The 20075-nt window shown below is 41.8% G+C and overlaps 1 protein-coding gene across 41 annotated transcripts in view; it reads left to right on the top strand.

Moving 5' to 3' along the window:
* The window catches only part of PPP2R2B (protein phosphatase 2 regulatory subunit Bbeta), a 764919-nt gene that overhangs the window by 598588 nt on the left and 146256 nt on the right, over positions 1-20075 (top strand). For 39 of the 41 annotated variants that reach the window (XM_081505075.1, XM_081505076.1, XM_081505041.1 and 36 more), the window contains one exon: positions 19184-19281. Coding sequence is in view for 32 of the 41 variants with exons in the window: in XM_081505041.1 (XP_081361167.1) it covers positions 19184-19281 (98 nt within the window). In the remaining 9 variants the exon portion in view is untranslated. Of the gene's footprint in view, positions 1-6256; positions 6367-19183; positions 19282-20075 lie in introns of all 41 variants that reach the window. The other 2 variants (XM_081505082.1, XM_081505083.1) reach the window with 1 other exon arrangement.

Here is a 20075-nt window from a genome sequence, read left to right as displayed (position 1 = left end):
CAGGCAGTAGGTATATTTGAGATTGTGGCCAGTGCTGAGTCTGCCCCTTTAGTGTTTAATGCGCTTATTCCTTCTATTGCCTGATAAAGTATTGACATTTAATGTCTTCCTATGGACTTTAGAGGAAACAATCAATGCTTCAAAATCAAGGCCAAGAAACTTGCTAAGGTGTGTGCTAGAAAGGAATTTTGCTAGTGCAGTTAGTAGTCATTGACTTTTTCATGCCCTAGGCTTTTCCATACCTCCAAAGGCAATAACTTTGGTTGTTGGAATCAGTACTTGACACATTCCCAAAAGCAGAATCGTTAGAGATGTGGAAATATGATCCTATTTCCATTCCTCTCTCATCTACTGTGCTTGGAGGGATTGCTTCTGACAATGGCCTTGGTACTTGCCTTCTCGAGTACTGATTTTATTTTAGGGATGTCTATGGTAATGAAACATTAAAAAAAATAATAAGCTGTAGACAAAAATGGAGCATGTGTAACTTTTAAGTTTATATGCATTACATGGGCCAACAATCAATTGTCCCTACAAGAATCCTAAATCTCCAAGTGTAGACCATTTATGTCATGTTTGCTATGCATGGAATGAGATCTTAGATATTGATAATATTGATAAAACTGCTAAGAAACATAATGTTAAGAAACATAATCCTGTCTTCAGGGAAGTTATCATCTAGTTAAGGAGACCATATATACACACACAGGATAGCAAATGAGTCACACCCCATAAGAAGTTGGAGAAGGAAATGGCAACCCACTCCAGTACTCTTGCCTAGAAAATGCCATGGATGACGGAGCCTGGTGGGCTACAGTTCATGGGGTCACAAAGAGTCAGACACGACTGAGTGACTTCACTCACCATTCAGTTCAGTTCAGTCACTCAGTCGTGTCCGACTCTTTGCGACCCCATGAATCACAGCAGGCCAGGCCTCCCTGTCCATCACCAACTCCCAGAGTCCACGCAAACTCATGTCCATCGAGTTGGTGATGCCATCCAGCCATTTCATCCTCTGTCGTCCCCTTCTCCTCCTGCCCCCAATCCTTCCCAGCATCAGGGTCTTTTCCAATGAGCCAACTCTTCGCATGAGGTGGCCAAAGTATTGGAGTTTCAGCTTCAACATCAGTCCTTCCAATGAACACCCAGGACTGATCTCCTTTAGGATGGACTAGTTGGATCTCCTTGCAGTCCAAGGGACTCTCAAGAGTCTTCTCCAACACCACAGTTCAAAAGCATCAATTCTTCGGTGCTTAGCTTTCTTCACAGTCCAACTCTCACATCCATACATGACCACTGGAAAAACCATAGCCTTGACTAGATGGACCTTTGTTGGCAAAGTAATGTCTCTGCTTTTTAATATGCTATCTAGGTTGGTCATAACCTTCCTTCCAAGGAGTAAGCATCTTTTAATTTCATGGCTGCAGTCACCATCTGCAGTGATTTTGGAGCCCCAAAAAATAAAGTCTGACACTGTTTCCACTGTTTCCCCATCTATTTGCCATGAAGTGATGGGACCAGATGCCATGATCTTAGTTTTCTGAACATTGAGCTTTACGCCAACTTTTTCACTCTCCTCTCTCACTTTCATCAAGAGGCTTTTTACTTCTTCTTTACTTTCTGCCATAAGGGTGGTGGCATCTGCATATCTGAGGTTATTGATATTTCTCCTGGCAGTCTTGATTCCAGCTTGTGCTTCTTCCAGCCCAGCGTTTTTCATGATGTACTCTGCATATAAGTTAAATGAACAGGGTGACAATATACAGCCTTTGTACTCCTTTTCCTGGTTCATTTAGAACCAGTCTGTTGTTCCATGTCCAGTTCTAACTGTTGCTTCCTGACCGGCATACAGGTTTCTCAAGAGGCAGGTCAGGCGGTCTGGTATTCCCATCTCTTTCAGAATTTTCCACAGTTTATTGTGATCCACACAGGCAAAGGCTTTGGCATAGTCAGTAAAGCAGAAATAGATGTTTTTCTGGAACTCTCTTGCTTTTTCGATGATCCAACGGATATTGGCAATTTGATCTCTGGTTCCTCTGCCTTTTCTAAAACCAGCTTGAACATCTGGAAGTTCACAGTTCACATATTGTTGAAGCCTGGCTTGGAGAATTTTGAGCATTACTTTGCTAGCATGTGAGATGAGTGCAATTGTGCAGTAGTTTGAGCCTTCTTTGGCATTGCCTTTCCTTGGGATTGGAATGAAAACTGGCCTTTTCCAGTCCTGTGGCCTCTGCTGAGTTTTCCAAATTTGCTGGTATATTGAGTGCAGCACTCTCACAGTATCATCTTTCAGGATTTGAAATAGTTCAACTGGAATTCCATCACCTCCACTAGCTTTGTTCGTAGTGATGCTTTCTAAGGCCCACTTGACTTCACATTCCAGGATGTCTTGCTCCAGGTGAGTGATCACACCATCGTGATTACCTGGGTCGTGAAGATTGTTTTTGTACAGTTCTTCTGTGTATTCTTGTCACCTCTTCTTAATATCTTCTGCTTTTGTTAGGTCTATACCATTTCTATCCTTTATTGAGCCCATCTTTGCATGAAATGTTCCCTTGGTATCTCTAATTTTCTTGAAGAGATCTCTAGTCTTTCCCATTCTGTTGTTTTCCTCTATTTCTTTGCATTGATCACTGAAGAAGTCTTTCTTATCTCTTCTTGCTATTCTTTGGAACTCTTCATTCAAATGGGAATATCTTTCCTTTTCTCCTTTGCTTTTCGCTTCTCTTCTCTTCACAGCTATTTGTAAGGCCTCCTCAAACACCCATTTTGCTTTTTTGCATTTCTTTTCCATGGGGATGGTCTTGATCCCTGTCTCCCATACAATGTCATGAACCTCTGTCCATAGTTCATCAGGCACTCTGTCTATCAGATCTAGTCCCTTAAATCTATTTCTCACTTCCACTGTATAGTCATACGGGATTTGATTTAGGTCATACCTGAATGGTCTAGTGGTTTTCCCTACTTTCTTCAATTTAAGTCTGAATTTGGCGATAAGGAGTTCATGATCTGAGCCACAGTCATCTCCCAGTCTTGTTTTTGCTGACTGTATAGAGCTTCTCCATCTTTGGTTGCAAAGAATATAATCAATCTGATTTCAGTGTTGACCATCTGGTGATTGTCCATGTGTCGAGTCTTCTCTTGTGTTGTTGGAAGAGGGTGTTTGCTATGACCAGTGCATTCTCTTGGGAGAACTCTATTAGCCTTTGTCCTGCTTCATTCTGTACTCCAAGGCCAAATCTGCCTGTTACTTCAGGTGTTTCTTGACTTCCTACTTTTGCATTCTAGTCCCCTATAATGAAAAGGACATCTTTTTTGGGTGTTAGTTCTAAAAGGTCTTGTAGGTCTTCATAGAACTGTTCAACTTCAGCTTCTTCAGCATTACTGGTTGGGGCACAGGCTTGGATTACCGTGATATTGAATGGTTTGCCTTGGAAATGAACAGAGATCATTCTGTCGTTTTTGAGATTGCATCCAAGTAATGCATTTAGGACTCTTTTGTTGACCATGATGGCTACTCCATTTCTTTTAAGGGATTTCTGCCCACAGTAGTAGATATAATGGTCATCTGAGTTAAATTCACCCATTCCAGTCCATCTTAGTTCACTGATTCCTAGAATGTCGATGGTCACTCTTACCATCTCCTGTTTGACCACTTCCAATTTGCCTTGATTCATGGACCTAACATTCCAGGTTCCTATGCAATATTGCTCTTTACAGCACTGGACCTTGCTTCTATCACCAGTCACATCCACAACTGGGTGTTGTTTTTGCTTTGGCTCCATCCCTTCATTCTTTCTGGAGTTATTTGTCCACTGATCTCCAGTAGCATATTGGGCACCTACCCACCTGGGGAGTTCTTCTTTCAATATCCTATCATTTTGCCTTTTCATAGTGTTCATGGGGTTCTCAAGGCAAGAATATTGAAGTGGTTTGCCATTCCCTTCTCCAGTGGACCACATTCTGTCAGACCTCTCCACCATGACCCCGGCCATCTTGAGTGTCCCCACAAGGCATGGCTTAGTTTCATTGAGTCAGACAAGGCTGTGGTCTGTGTGATCAGATTGGCTAGTTTTCTGTGATTATGGTTTCAGTATGTCTGCCCTCTTGCAACATCTACCATCTTACTTGGGTTTCTCTTACCTTGGACGTGGGGTATCTCTTCATGGCTGCCCCAGCAAAGTGCAGCCGCTGCTCCTTATCTTGGAGGAGGGGTATCTCCTCACAGTCGCCCCTCCTGACCTTGAACGTGGAGTAGCTCCTCTCGGCCCTCCTGCGCATTCGCAGCTGCCACTCCTGGGACATGGGGTAGCTTGTCTCGGCCACCGCCCCTGACCTCAGCCGTGGGGTAGCTCGTCTCGGCTGCCGCCCCTGACCTCAGCCGTGGGGTAGCTCCCCTCGGCCGCACCCCTGACCTCGGACGTGGGGTGGCTCCTCTTGGCCGCAAGAAGATGCAATCTAGGTTAGTCAAATTTTAAATGGAAACTATCCTTCTTTAGTTTCTAAAGAGACTAATTTCAACTGGATCTTGGAAGGGAGGGGAAAGAGGGTGATTTTCTAGGAGAAATTTATTGGTAGAGTCAAAGATGAGTGTAATAGGAACCTTGCCTTTAATTAACTCATTTCACTAAGGAGAATTGAGCAAGGAGACATGTGAGAATATCACAGGTAGCATGTGAAAAATATAAAGAGTTGCATGGGGTGTGAGGAGGAAGGGGTATTTTCCCAATCCAGGGAGATCATGAAAAGCTTTAGGGGGTAGATGGCATTTGAACTGGCCTTGAAGGATTCAAGTATTCAGTTTTCCTTCAGGCTCTCAATTAAAATTCTGTGCAAAACTTATAAGTGCCAGTCCCTAGGCAAGGACTCCAGACTGAAATAGTGAGTAAGATCCTGCCCTCAAGGGGTGTACTGTCTAGGAAAGTAAGATGTCAGCAGGTGCACATGATGGAAAGGACATCTCAGGGAAATGAAAGAGTACGACAGTTGGTCAACAAAGACCGTTTTGCTTAGGGAGCCTGGAGAGTTAAACTTTGCTCAAGTGTCAGCTTGTGACAAGGAATACGAAAGTTATGATGGAAAGTGAGGTTGATGCTGGAAGAGCCACCCTCCATAATAAGAAATACAGCCTGTAATTATATATGAAAGATTTGGAAAAGATTAGAAAAAAAAGGAAAGATAGACAAAAGGGAATGGGGACAAAAAATACCTATGGTATAGGGGTGAAAGTGAAAGTTGCTCAGTCATGTCTGACTCTCTGCAACCCCATGGACTATACAGTTCATGGAATTTCCAGGCCAGAACACTGGAGTGGGTAGCCAGTCCCTTCTCCAGGGGATCTTTCCAACCCCAGGGATCAAACTCAGGTCTTCTGCTTGGCAGGCAGATTCTTTCCCACTGAGCCACCTGGGAAGCCCAGATGTATAGGGGAACTCGGCTCAATTTTATGTGGCAGCCTGGATGGGCGGGGGATTTGGGGGAGAATGGATACATGTATATGTATGCTGAGTCCCTTTGCTGTCCACCTGAAATTATCACAACATTGTTAATTGCCTGTATTGCAATACAAAATTAAAACTTAAAAAAAAAAGATGGTGGAGGAACAGGAACAGAGAGCCAAGAGGCAGGTTAAGAACTTGGAACTGGAGGAGAGTTCCAATCCCTGCTCCTCTAACCATCAGCCTTCCGGACTTGAGAAGGCTGTGTAACTTCTCTGGGCTGCCATTTCCCCACAGAGGAAGATACTGAAATCATGGAATTGGAGTGACAATTAAATGACATCATATAAAACACAGATCCTAGCCAAAGGAAGTGTTTAATAAATGAGGATGATGATATCCATTTAGGAAGAGACATACATTAAGGGGCGTGTGCCATGCCTGGCATGCAGTCAGCCAACTCAATAAATGGTCATTTTAAAGAAAAAGTGTGCTTTTCTAAACTGTGCAATACTGGTATTTTTCTGAGACTGAAATGTCTTGAGACCAGGTCAGTAGTCAGTTCATTTCAGTGAGTCTCCTACATGACAGTTGCATTCCACTCCCTGTAGTCACTGTAATAAAGGAATGTTCAGTCGAAGAGTTTTCCACTGAAGACTGACTTCCTGGAAGGGAGATCTACAAATCACTTGGAAAGTTTCTGGCACCATCACCTGGGCCTGGCCATTTATAAAGTGTCTATAAATCTTCCATGGGGCAGGATGAGAGTGTGGGGGTGTTTTTTATTCCCCCCTGACAGACTTGTTCCTTTCCATAAGATATTAGGACTAATGGATAAAGTTACCCAAGAAAGGCCATAAGGAGACCTGGCTACCCACCCACGCGGAAGTGATCTTGTAGTTGTCGCATCATTTTAAAGTGAATACAGGTGAGCAGTCTTCTGCCTGGTAAGCAAATAGGAACTAATGGACCTTGAGTTGTGTAGCAGAAGGAATAAAATCCTTTCTGCTCTCTGCTTTCTTTCTTTTTCTCTTTTTCAAAAGTAAAAAGGAGACGGAAGAGGGAAGGATGGAAAGGGCGTAGGGAAAGAAAAGAGGAAAAATTGGAAGGAGAAGAGGGAAGGGCAGAAGAACCAAAAAAGAAACGAAGATATTGCTTTCCTTTCATGGTGATCACGTGATCTGAGATGATTTATGGGAGAAGCTCGTACAATCCTAAATGTTTTGAGAATCCTGTGAAACCCTGTATGAACGTAGTTTCAGTCACATTTTTCTTCCTCTCCATGTTTTGTCTCTGGGTATGAATTGAACCTGTACAGGTTTTATTTCAGCTGTTAGCGGTGGACTAGTCCTAGTTTCTGGTTTGTTTCTTCATACGTTCATTTGCTAACTCATTCAGCAATTCAACCTTCTTCATCTCTTCCCCATTCATTTCCCCCTGGCTGTTGAAATGTTCTCACTGGCATATACACATGCTGTTGTTTCGATGATCGGACAAGAACACTTTCTTGACCGAACTTCCCATCCATCTTCCACATCGTTTTCTGTTACGTCTTGCAAACCTCCTTGAAAGAGTTGTCCACAATCACTATCTCCTTCCTCTCCTCCCGTTCACTCTGAAACCCACTCCAGTTGTTTCACCCCAACTGTACCCCAGAAACTATACTTGCCAAGGTTAAAAGTGACTTCCGTGATTCAGATCCAAAGGTCAGCTGAAGCCTTTTACCTTGCCCATCAGCTGGGTTTGACATGATTGACAGCTCTTTCCTCCACACTTTACTTGGCATCCAGAACACTAAGCTTTCTTGGTTTTCCTCCTACCTCACCAGCTGCTCCTTCTTTGTCTTTTTTACCTGATTCGTCCTCTTCTCCCAGTTTTTTTTAGCTGTTGGAGTGCCCCTGGGTTCAGTTGTTGGTCCTCTTCGCTTCTTTCAGTCCCCTCACTCCTGGAGATCTCATCCAGGCTTATGGCCTGAAAAATATCATCTGAAAGGCTAATAACTTCCAAATTTCTATCACCAACTCAGACCCCTTTCCTGAACTCTAAACCCTTATTTCCAATTATCTACTCAGCATCTTCAGTTATATACTGCACATGCCTGAAACTAAACGTCTACTCTTCCCCCAAGATGGCTCCTTCACCCACAAACTTCTAATCTCAGTGATGGCAATCCACCCTGCCAGTTGATGAAAGTGGAAACCTTGGAATCAACCTTGATTCCTCTCCTTCATACGCCTACCCGATCCAGCAGCAATTCCTACTAGGTCGGCTGTCAATATACATCCGCAGCTGACCACTTCTCCCCACCTTCACTACCAACACCTTGGTCTGAGCCGCTGTCATCTCACCTGGATTATCGCCGTATACTCCCTGACTCCACCTCCGCCCTCTACAGTCTGTTCTCAGCACTACAGCCAGGTTGGTACTTGTGAAATGTCAGACGATATTGCTTCTCTATTCTGTACCTCCCAACTGCCTTCCATTTCATTTTTTTCTCATTTTTTTTAGTCAGAATGAAATGTACATAACACAAAATTTACCATTTTAACTACAGTTGAGCCTTGAACAGCTGCAGGGATTAGAGGCACCAACCCTCTGTACAGTCGAAAATCTGGGTATAATTTATAGTCAGCCCTCCATATTCCATGACCCCTCTGTATCTGTGCATTCAACCAACTGTGGACCATGCAGTACTGTAGTATTTACTCCTGAAAAAAATCCACATGTAAGTGGACCTGTGCAGTTTAAACCCATGTGGTTCAAGGTTCAACCGTATTTTTAAGTGTAGGTTAGTGGTATTAGGTACATTCACATTGTTATACTCATCTCACTTTCAGCAAAAGCCAAAGCGCTTGCTGTGGTCTGCAAGACTCTACATTATCTGAACCTCCTGTGTCTGTTAGCTTGTTTTTCTCTGTTGACACTGTCCTAGCCACACTAGTCCTCTGACAGATGTGTGTTCCTTTCTTAGAGTCTTCTCACCATCTCTTGCCTCTGTCTAGACTGCATTTCCTAAGATACCTACATGGTCATCTCCTTCTCCTCCTTCAAATCTGCTCAGGGAGGCCTGTTGAAACCACCCTATTTAAAATCTAAGCCTCCATCTTATCTCAGGTAATCTTAATTCCCCTTACTTGGCTATATTTGCATATATCATAACATATGATGCAATTTGTTATGTTTCTTGATCATTATCTTTTCTCCACAAGTGGAATGTAAGTTCCACAAGGACAGATATTTTTATCTATTTGATTAATTGATGTATATCCAACCTGGAATAGCATTTGACACATAGTAGGTGTGCTCAGTGAATATTGCTGAGTGAATGAATAGAATGATGAACGAGTCTATCAATGTCTAGTCTTTTCTGAGCTTTCTATGTTGTGTATTATTCATTGGTATCTAAACTGCTACATGAACATGAAATCGAATATAATGGATTTTCTAAATATCCAGTTTTCAGTGGATAGAAAAAAGCAGTAAGGATGTACTATAATGCCTTTGCCTGATGAATGTTTATTCAAGATTGGGTCATGCTGATGAGAAAAATCAGCACATTTATTTATTCTGTCTTTTACTATTTGCCTACTAGGTATAAAGTACTCTATTCAGTCTTTAAAATAGGGACATTATCCAAAAGAGAGTAACATTTTATTCTAATTTTCAAAATACTGCAACTCCTAGCCAGAAAGAGAGGAAGGGTGGGGAAGAGGAATAGAGAGGGAAGAGATGGAGATGGAAAGAGAAATACTGATTCATAGAATTGTAAATAGCACATTTGGTTCTAAGACTTTCCATTATCTTTGCTGAGATTATTGAAAAACCATCATAGCATACTACCTTAGGAACTGTTAGTAGCATCTTTATTTTGCTTGACATAGAAATGTCATGTTTTAGAAGGAAAAATATGAAAACATTCTTTATTCTTTTCTTTAAACTTACCTAGAATTTAACAAAGGAACATAGTGCATTTAATGTTAATTTTGTCCTTTGGAGAAATACAAGAGATTTTTTTGAATGCAGAGCTATGGATTGGATGTGAGTTATCTTAAGTTCCAGTAGTGACTTTATATTGCCCTCTAGACCAAAGCCATCAATAGGATTCTTATTCTGTTGCTCAAAAACTTCATTATAGGGTCTTTGAACAACCTATTCTCCAACATTATTTTGCTGTATCCCAATCTAGCACTACCTCCTAGTCTTCTAGGTAGAAAGCTCCTTGAAGGCAAAAACCAGGTATGTATTGTTAGCATATCCCTGGCACCCAACCCACTGATGTGTACATAATAAGTGTTCATTAAATAGAGTCCTTGCATCTCAGACCTAATTGCTCAAAATTCACTTGCTGCTACATGCCTTCTCCCAACTAACACCCTATCCCAGAACCCTCTGTTCACCAACCCATCCACTCTCTTCTCTTCTTACGATTTATAGAAACCTGCCAATGCTACAGACACTTTGTAGGACAAACCTCTTCTTTACTGATCAATCCATCTTGTTCTAAAGTTATACAATACTCACTGTTCCAAATAAGAGCTTCTCCTTGCCTCACACCCCTTAAAAATGTTTCTTACATTCATCCAGCATCGATATTTTGCTCATTGATACTTTGTTTGGGGTTATCCATCTTCTATGTGTTGGTCCACTTCGACACTGGCTCTTTTGGCTCTCATTCGATGATCAATTAATGGAAAAAATTAAGAAGCATCTATTATATACTAAGACACTAAGCTAGGCACCGGGCTTTCTATTGATGAACAAGTTCCTTATGGAGTTTATATTTTAGAGACCGGGAAAGGCATTTAAAATGGTTCTGTTACCATTGTGATAAATGGTAATGGTATGTAGTGATAACTGATAGAGCAGAAGTACAGGGAGCCAGGAGGCTGCATCCCAAAGGGACCTGTCTAGGTTTGGGGAGAAGTCATGCAAGGCTTCCCTTAAAAAGTGACATTAGAGCCAACTCACAAATTCCTTTAGCTCCCACAAGGCAGGCACCATGTCTTTCTGAGTTCAGAGCATCTGGCACAACAAAATTTTTGATGCAAGACATGCCAGGAGACTCCAATGCCTGCCCAGGAGCTCCTGTTCCCCCACAGATGTGATGGGCTTTCTCATCTTGGACCTGGGGTCCCACTGACTTTGAGGTCAGTACTGGATGATCCCATATTGTGTACATAATAGATCTGAATGATTGACAGAATTTGTATCACTTGAGCACTTAATTACTCCTCTGCTTTCTGCATGAGTAGGTGACAGATGGTAGATACCTTCCCAGCAGATTCCACTGTAAACCACACAGGCATGAAGGCAAGTCTAGACTGCTACCCATCTCCCACTGGCTTTGTCTGTACTTAGAGGACTTACAGTTTTTCAAATTCCTTTGCCCTTTAGGCAAGTTTTGTTCCACCACCAGAAAAGTCTCTCTTCTCAGTTTCTGTGTTGCTGGAACTTGTTGTGAATGAAAGGCAATCTCCATGAACCCACATGTCCTGGGTTGTCTCAGACCTGGTTAGTGCTGGGGATTTGGTCAGTGTGGGGAAGCTGTGTGCATTTTAATGGGAACAGCATGACATTCATTACTCACCTGCTTCCTACCATCTGGATTTTCACAGCTCAGCAAGCATGGTGGGCTTACTACACATTAGCTGGGAGCAACTTGGCTCCAACGGAGGATATGGCTAAGTCCATTTGAAGTCATAATTTTATGATGGACACCATGATAAATTGTAGGGGGAGGCATTCTATCCCAGTAAACCGATTTCATATTTGAATGGTCAAAAATTAATGCACCATTGCCACACAGGGTAAGAGGGAAAAAACAAACACCTCAATATTGGAAACTAAGTATGTGGGAAGGAAAATTGGTTGTATGATAGAGGGAAATGAAAATGTGAGTGTGAGAGTTTGTGCCTGGAGGTGGCAGGACAAGAGATCATTTTTTCCAATTCAATGCATGTTAATAATCTGGCCCTGTACACAATGCTATGTGGAAAACAAAGATGGAAAGCCATGTCTATTAGTAAGCATTCAGATGCACATAGCAAACAGTCTATCTTGCAGTGGCTTAAACTGCTAGGTATCTTTTGTTTAACAAGTCCAGACATAGGCTGTCCCTATGGTAGGCTTTTGCAGTTAAGTGATGTCACTGGGAACATTGTCCCTTTCTTCCATCTGTCATTCTCAGCCTCTTGGCTTGGCCTTAGACTTAGTACCTCATGGTCACGTGATGGCTGCCACAGCTCCACATATGGCTACATAGAACCACATACAAAGGTAGTATTATACAAGGAGTATGTCAATGCAGCCAGAAGGCTTCCCATCACTTGCTTGCTTCCTTTTATTCTGGGAAGAAAAAATTTTCCCAGATTTTCTGCCTCCCCGCCCCTCAAGAGACTTTTCTATGTGCCCCATTGGCCAAATTTGGGTCACATGGCCATCCCTAGCCAGAGGAGAGGCTGAGAAGCAATTTGCATTTTCAGCCTCTACAGTGGGACAAGCAAGGAAGAAAGGCAGTGCAGAGGAGCAGCCAAACAAGAGCACACTCTCTGCCCTTCATGAGCTTGGTCTTCACAGGTCTGACATTTAAACTGTGCCCCTTTTCCAGCACTGTGCTTGTGGTTAAATAGAAAGGAGCAGTTGTGATAAAGTCTGGGGAATTGGGGCTGTTACACCCTTCTACCTGCATTCTTTCATAGAAGAGGATTACCAGTGCCAGACTGAAGTTTAAACCAGTATACACAGAATTAATTATATTCAAAGAAAGGGAAAAGATTCAGTAGCTAAAATCCAGACACCAGTTAGGTGACAAAGGAATCAACTCTGGATCCAACAGAATGTATATATTCTACATACTTGGTCAGTATAGCAAGCATGTGGCATGTGTACAGCCTCTTTACTTGCCAATGCCCGTGACAGACATGACCAATGGATCACAACACCCTCCCACCAAGCCCAGCTATGACCTCGGTCTTTCTCAATGGGCAGCTTCTGCCAATAGATCAAAATCAGTGAGCAAGATTAGATCCATTTGTTATCACTTCTCAGAACTTGCTATTTATTACTGTTGTCACTAGGACCAAGCTAAAGGAATGTGACAAGTAATGTCAAGTTAAGAAGTTAATGTTATGGAACCAAGGACTCAGATGGCATCCCAATTAAAGGCAAAGGGACATTTGAGTCAGAGGGCAGAAAACCTCATGTGTAAACCTAGTTTGTGATGTAGGTTAATAAAGATATATTGATGAATTGAGCTTCCCAGTGCTCTAAAAAACAAAATTATAAATAGTGATAATATCTAAACAAAAAGATGAAAAAATAAAATCTGACTCCAACTAGCTAGAAAATAATCACTGACTAGAAATTGAATTGAGCCACGTCTGTAGAGGCCAGTAGCATTAAGCCTCTGTATTTACACAAACTCCTTCGGAAGCCCTTATATACCTGTCAGCTCATTTCACTCCCATAATTTTATTCCTTTTTGAAAAATTGTTCGCTATAGAGAGGTAATATAAAGGAACTTTTTAGGAGGAGGGTGATTAAACTGTTTTGTCTCATGATGGTGATAGTGGATACACACCTACATGCATTTATCTAAACTCATAAAACTGTATGCTGCAAAAAGTGAATTTTATTATATGGGAATTAAAAAGCAAATTTTTAAAAAGTAACTGAGGTAAATGTTAAAATCTTGTATTCAATTTGAAAGTCAATTAAAATTGCTTAAAAGTTAAAAATTGTTCAAGTATTTATGATCAAGGTAAAAAAAAAATAGAAAATGCTGAAAAATTAGAAGACGATAAAAGAGTAAATTTAATCATCTGTGTCCTACCCCAAAACAATATCATTTTGTGCTCTCTCTGATAGACTTTTTCCTATGATTATTTGTGTGTATATAAGAGTTATTCTCTTTGGGGGGATATGTCATGTTATATTCTAATCATCATTTTGGTGTTAATGGAAGTATATACTACTTTGTGTATGCGCACAGTTGCTCAGTCGTGTCCGACTCGTGACCCCATGGACTCTAGCCCACCAGGCTCCTCTGTCCATGGGATTTCCCAGGCAAGAATACTGAGTGGGTTGCCATTTTCTTCTCCAGGGGATCTTCCCTACCCAGGGATCAAACACGAGTCTCTTGTGGCTTCTACATTGGCAGGGGGATTCTTTACCACCGAGCCATGAGGGAAGCCCGTATATTATTTTACCAGTTTAGAAAAAAATACATTTTAAAATGTAAATACTTTAACAAAATTGAGATCATTTTAGGCATACTATTTTATTACCTGACTTTTAAAAATTTTACAATATATTAACATCTTTTCAATGTAACCATTTTGAACACGATCCCAGTAGTAGAGCAGTACTTAGGTATAGCTTATTTGACCAAAACCAGACTTCCTTTCCCCCTGCCATTTTGATGGGAAATATCTTCCAGTGTACTATTTCAGTTATCCATAGAAAACCTTTTCCAAGAAAATGGATGCTGACTTTGGACTGTGAACCAGAACCCAAGGAGGAGTCCACAGGGTTGTCAAGATGGAAGGAGTTGTTTTAATTCCTACTGGGGAGTCTAAGAATCCCATTTGTTTAATGATCCACAAAGTCAGGGCCAATATAACTGGAAAGCCCTGTGCGCGTGACAAAGACTCCACATGTCCCCTCACTGTAGGAGCCACTGCAATTAACCCCAGCATTTCAGCCTTGAAGAGCCCCCCCAATCCTTCTCCACACAGACTTGCTGGCAGCTACTGCCGTTTCGCCCCATTGTCATCCACTAGGAGACTCATTTCCCATTCTTGCTGGTATCTGTGCCCTAGCGGAAGAAACAGCAGACTCTGGTAGAACCGACCTCCTTGTCAGGAAGAAAGCCAAATATTGCTTGCCCAGAACTAGTCAACTGATACTAGTACCGTATATGACCTTACAGTATTATCTCCAGATATTTCCAAGATGAAAGATAAACCATGTAATGGGCTCTGAAGGCTAAATTGTATTATGCTCTCATTTTAACCCCTGTGATGGATGCTGAGAGGTCAGTGCTAGGGACGTGGTCAGTAAGATCTTGTCCTATCAGGGGACTTGAGTTTAGGTCCTAGGTCTACACTGAGCATCGTTTTATCAAAATAATCACCCTGCTATTGAACTAGGCAGCAACTAATGATTGTAGTCAGCCCTGGCATTGCATAGGCTCTATTACTCATGTAAATGGAAATTTTATTTGTGAACTTGTTAGTCTGGAACCTTTGAAGGATGGTGAAATTAATTTTAAAAATGAAAAACTCAATTCGAGCAGTGCCTATTGAACTAGAAATGGGGTTACCAGGCCACCATCTTGTGGAAATTAAATCAGCACGTACAGATGTGGAGCAGGGCAAGCATCATACCTCCCAGGGCTTCCTTAAAAAAAAATCATGTTAACTACACTTGACCTTTATAACTGCTTTTGGCTTCTGCTTTTTGTTTTTAGTCAAAAACATGCACTTCATTCACATCTTTATACAACAGAGAGAAAAATGCTCAAGTGTGTAACTTTTTGCGTAATAACGTGACTCGGCTGCACCTTAAGAAAATGAGTTGTGGTGAATACTTATTATTTAAAGGCAAGACGTCCTCTAATCGAACTTGATGAATTGAACTTTAGTTGAACTTGATGAATTGACTTCTGTTGACCAAGATTTCACAAGACGTTATTGTCTCTGAGTTTGCTGGTTTATTGTTATTGCCATATCCTCTTTCTGTACTCAACAAAAGTCACGTTGAGCAGTGTATGTTTTCTAGTTTAAACTGCTCTACCAAGAGCTTGTTGCAAGCACAAGAGCATTGTATCAAAAGTTTCCCTATCTTGAAATTGGAATGTGGGGTGATTCATGAGTTTTGCATCAATTATTAAACAGTCATAGATGAAGATATGCAAAAGATGGATAGGGCAGTAAAATACTCGGGTTACACCTATTGGCTTAGCCATGATAAATGAGCCAGGAAACATGAAAGTTCAAAACAGGTATTAACTTGAGTTGCCATGGCATATGTTCTGAAGGGAAGCAGACAATACCCAGATATAAACAGCCTAGTTTACAGACCAGCTCCCTGGCAGAGTTAAAAGCAAGGTAAGGACTTGGCAAAAGACTAAGGGATTTCAGCATCCTGCCATGCCAATCAGTCTTTCTCTGACAAGTTTCTCGAGAGAGACATAGCACAATGATAACACTTGGAAAACAAAGGAGGTATTTATATACCTCCTTATATATATCAGGGGACAAGCCTGATAGCCCATAGTGCAGAGTTCTAATAATACTGCCTTGGATCACGTGGCTTAGACTTGAGTTTGAATCCTACCTTAATTTGACCCATGTGCATCTTAGAGAATGAAGACGTTTTCACAGAATCCAGGCAAAAAGACAACATGCATGTCATCCCTGGGAGACTGAGTTTTGTTTCCCTTGGAGTGATATTTTCTTAGAAACTGAGCTAGAGACCAACCTTGGAAAAAGCTACTTACCTCTCCCTTCCAATACTCAGTGTCACCAAAAGGGAAGGCTCATCTCTTAGTTCAGTACACTGGCCCTAGAACCCATGTAGGACTCCAACGTCTGTGTTCATGCTGCTGCCGAGAGGAAGGGCTTCAGATGCCCTTCCGCAGAATCTTGGGGCTTCCCTGGTGGTTCAATGGGTAAAGAATCCACCTGCAATGCAGGAGAAGTGGGTTCGATTCCTGGGCTGGGAAACTCCCTAGAGAAGGACTATGGCAACCCACTCCAGTATTGCCTAGAGAATCCCATGAGCAGAAGAGCCTGGTGGGCTACAGTCCATGGGGTTGGAAAGAGTCGGACACAACTGAAGTGACTTAGCACACACACACATACACGCAAGCAGAATCTTAGCCCTAAAGACATGAGCATGGCACTGTTAACTCCCAAGCCTGGGCTCCCCATCACCCTCTCATTACTCCCTGCTCCTCTTTTCCTCCGGGAGGTGTCTAGCTCATTTTTTAGTGCCTGACAGAAGCCTGGAAGTGAAAAAGAAACAGTCATGTCTGCTTTAGCTGCTCCCCAAAGTAAGGAAGCTTGGTGAATAACCTCATTGCTAGCCACTCACTGAAAAGCCAGAGCAGCAGCTAATGTGAGAAGTGTCTCCTAGCACTCAAGTGTTTCTCAACCAGGGCATTCTGAGGCAACTGGAAACATTAAACAGGCTTCTTGTCCCCTCTGTACATGAGAGTGCTTTGCTAAGACACACAAACTCTAACAAAGAAAAGTGGTCGATCATTCACTCGAGGTGACTGGCTTCCCAGCCTTGCTGGCCTCACCTGCTCCTCCTTGGGCTCTTGTTCTAAAAACAGGTCTTCTAAACTTACATCAGGGACTGAATAGCCATTCAGCTTGTTTTGTGTTTCCTTAAGGTAGTGTTCATTTGGAGGGCTCTTCTCGAGTGAATGGATGGGATATCCAGTTGAGATTGTCAATAACGAATGGAGTGGCTTTTTCTGGAAGGAGCACTCTAGAGACTAGAAGTCAGAAGCAGGTGACCCACAAACCATTTTAATCTGATAGACAGGATTATATTTTTTTTAATGTCATGGCACTCAAGAAAAATCATTGGTTGCCAGTATATAAAACTGAAGAGGTTTTCGCGTAAAGCTCTGGGCTTCCAGCTTCTTTAAAAAAAATATGACATCCCGCATTTGTAGAATCTAAAAAGAAATGATACAAATGAACTTATTTACAAAACAGAAACAGATTCACTGACTTAGAGAACAAACTTATGGTTACCAAGGGGAAAAAATGAGGGGAAGGGACGTTAGGGAGTTTGGGATGGACACGTACACACTGCTGTATTTTAAATGGATGACCAACAAAGACCTACTGTATAGTACAAGGGACTCTGCTCAGTGTTATGTGGCAGCCTGGATGGAAAGGAGTTTGGGAGAGAATGGATACATGTATATGTATGACTGATTTCCTTTGCTGTACCCCTGAAACTCTCACAACATTGTTAAACAACTATACTCCAATATAAAACAAAAAGTTTTTTTAAAAAATCAGAATATCTAGCAACACAGGTAATATTTCATAGTCACAGTTGGCTTGAGCCAAGTAGCCACTTGTCAGCAATAAAATCAATAGTATCTGTGGTAAAAAAAAAAAAAAATGCATCTATATGTCAATATGCTTATGCATTGATATATCTATGTATACCCTATTTCTATAGTTATGCAAAATTATTTTTTATCTTAAATACTTATTTTATATTTTATACTCTTCTTTTGAAAACTAGTTTATTATATTTGCTTATATATTCCGTGTAGACTAATTTTACAAGGAATAAATAAAGGTAACAAAACACTTCCAAAAAATAAGGAGACACAAGCTTCCTACTTCACCTGATTTCCTTCACTCCCCATTCCCTCATGGCCCTGTAGGATTTGAACCTGCTACCACTGGGGTCAGTCATCTAAGACGCCAGAATGGAAATCATGAATTATTCTTTTAAATGCGCCTGGCTTGAAAGTGATTATAGGTTATGCCTTATTCTTTTTTCTTCTGCACAAAGAATGACTATTCAAAATGTTTTCATGTATGGAAAAGGACAGTTAGAAGCAAAGTGGAGAATTTCACACTACTTACCTGAATCAATCGGGCATATAAAGAAAATCCTAAAATGATGATATTAAAGTAAGATTTGAGATTTGAATTATTCAGGGGTAATTGCCTTAGTTTTCCAGCTCACTGTTTCCCCTTCGCTTTCCTTACATGGACACAATCTTCAGAATGTACGTCTGTCAAAGGCCACAGTCATAATTCCCCAGCCTCCTTTTTTTTTTTTTTAACTCATTTGCACTCTTGGTAGTGATTGTTGGAGCCCTGTGGGGGAATAATTGCAGAGGAATTAACCTCTGACATTTTTCTAAAAATAGCCCTAATAAATCCAATCATAGGTAATTTACCTGTCCGTGTCCCTCCAGGGATAACCAGTATTGAAGAAAGTTTGGCAAGCTGGCATTCCTTCAGCAATTATCTGTGATCTGTGTTCCTGGCGCCTGTGTATTTTCTCTGTTTTGAGATACACAGTACAAATTTCCGTCTCCCCTCTGACTTCGTGACCCTGTTTTCTCAGCACCTTTCTCCTCGAGTTGCAATAAAGCCCTGCTCTTCCAGAAGGGTGTGGTGGGCTCACCAGAAAAGGGGGGGAGCATTTCCAGGGTTCCTCCTTGAGTTTCCAACTCCTGGAGTTTCCCTGATGGTTCCTCCAAGTTGTGTCCCTTCATTTCGAAGTCTGAGCTTCAAGCATTTCAGCCCTGCTCATCAGCCTTCAGTCCTCACTTAGATTCCACAACTGAACCCCATTTGGGGAAGTTTCTTGGTGTAGAATAAAGGGGGATGCAGAAGGCCGTGGGTGGGAAAAGAATCTGTGATTGGTAGAAGTTATCAAAGAAAACTGCCATTTCCCTGAGCCATAAGGAAATTCATTTTCTATTGCCCAAAACAAAAGAATCTGAATGTGCTTTTTCCTTTTGTTCTCTCCAGTTGTTCCTAGAGACCACGGTGCAGTGTGGGCACCTAGGAAATTTACTTCCCCAAGTGCCACTTCTAGTGCTACTTCAAATACAGGACATAAAATCCTTGTAAATTCCACTGCAGAGATAAAGCCCTAAGCCCTTAAATGCACAGAAAAGTACGTCTATTATCTATCGTTTGAAAGTAAGTGTGCAGTTACTTAAATTGCCTTTGTCTTCTTCTTTTCAGCTGACATTATCTCTACGGTAGAATTCAACCACACGGGAGAATTACTAGCGACAGGGGACAAGGGGGGTCGGGTTGTAATATTTCAACGAGAGCAGGAGGTAAGTGGCAGTGAATGCAAAATGCCCATTTTCTCTTCTTTTTAAAGGAGGCTTCCCACTGTTTCCTAATCCTCACGTGTCGCCCTTAACCTTGCTGCTTGGCTTGCAAACTAAAAACTGTCAAAAAGTCATTAACATCAACAGTTGCACAGGCTCACAAAAGCACCTGGAATGAGAGCCTTTTCTGGACAAGGTCTTCCTTTCCAGTCCTGGGTACTGCACATTCAAAACGACCTCACTTCTCTGGATCTGCAAAATTCCACAGGCGCTTGTAGAGTGTAACACCTCCTTTCTCAGTGGGGTTAACTCTCTTGAATTTAGAAATTCAGGGACTCCTAACAGAATACCTGGGATAAAAGATACAACCCTTCCCCAACAGATGTGAAAAGGATAACTTGAGTCAGAAAAGAAAATGTAGCTCCCTCTACCAAAACAAGTGAAATCCCAGAAAATGACATCTGAGCAAAGAACGTGGCTCACACTTTACTATGTGCGTGCATGCTAAGTCACTTCAGTCGTGTCCAATTCTTTGTGACCCCATGGACTGTAGCCCACCATGCTTGTCTGTCCATGGGATTCTCCAGGCAAGAATACTGGAGTGGGTTGCCATGCCCTCCTCCAGGGGATCTTCCTGACCCAGGGATCAAACCCACATCTCTTATGTCTCCTGCGTTGGCAGGCGGGTTCTTTACCACCAGCATCGCCTGGGAAGGCCACACTTTACTATGGATGACACGAAGTTCCCTGCAGCTGAATCCTCTATGCCTTCCAAGCAGAAGTCATTAACTCCCAGT

The sequence above is a fragment of the Giraffa tippelskirchi genome, chromosome 6 (assembly GCF_054371585.1).
Source record: "Giraffa tippelskirchi isolate mGirTip1 chromosome 6, T2T-mGirTip1v1.2.pri, whole genome shotgun sequence".
In the NCBI taxonomy this organism is placed as follows: domain Eukaryota; kingdom Metazoa; phylum Chordata; class Mammalia; order Artiodactyla; family Giraffidae; genus Giraffa; species Giraffa tippelskirchi.
This window is presented reverse-complemented; position numbering and strand designations above follow the sequence as displayed.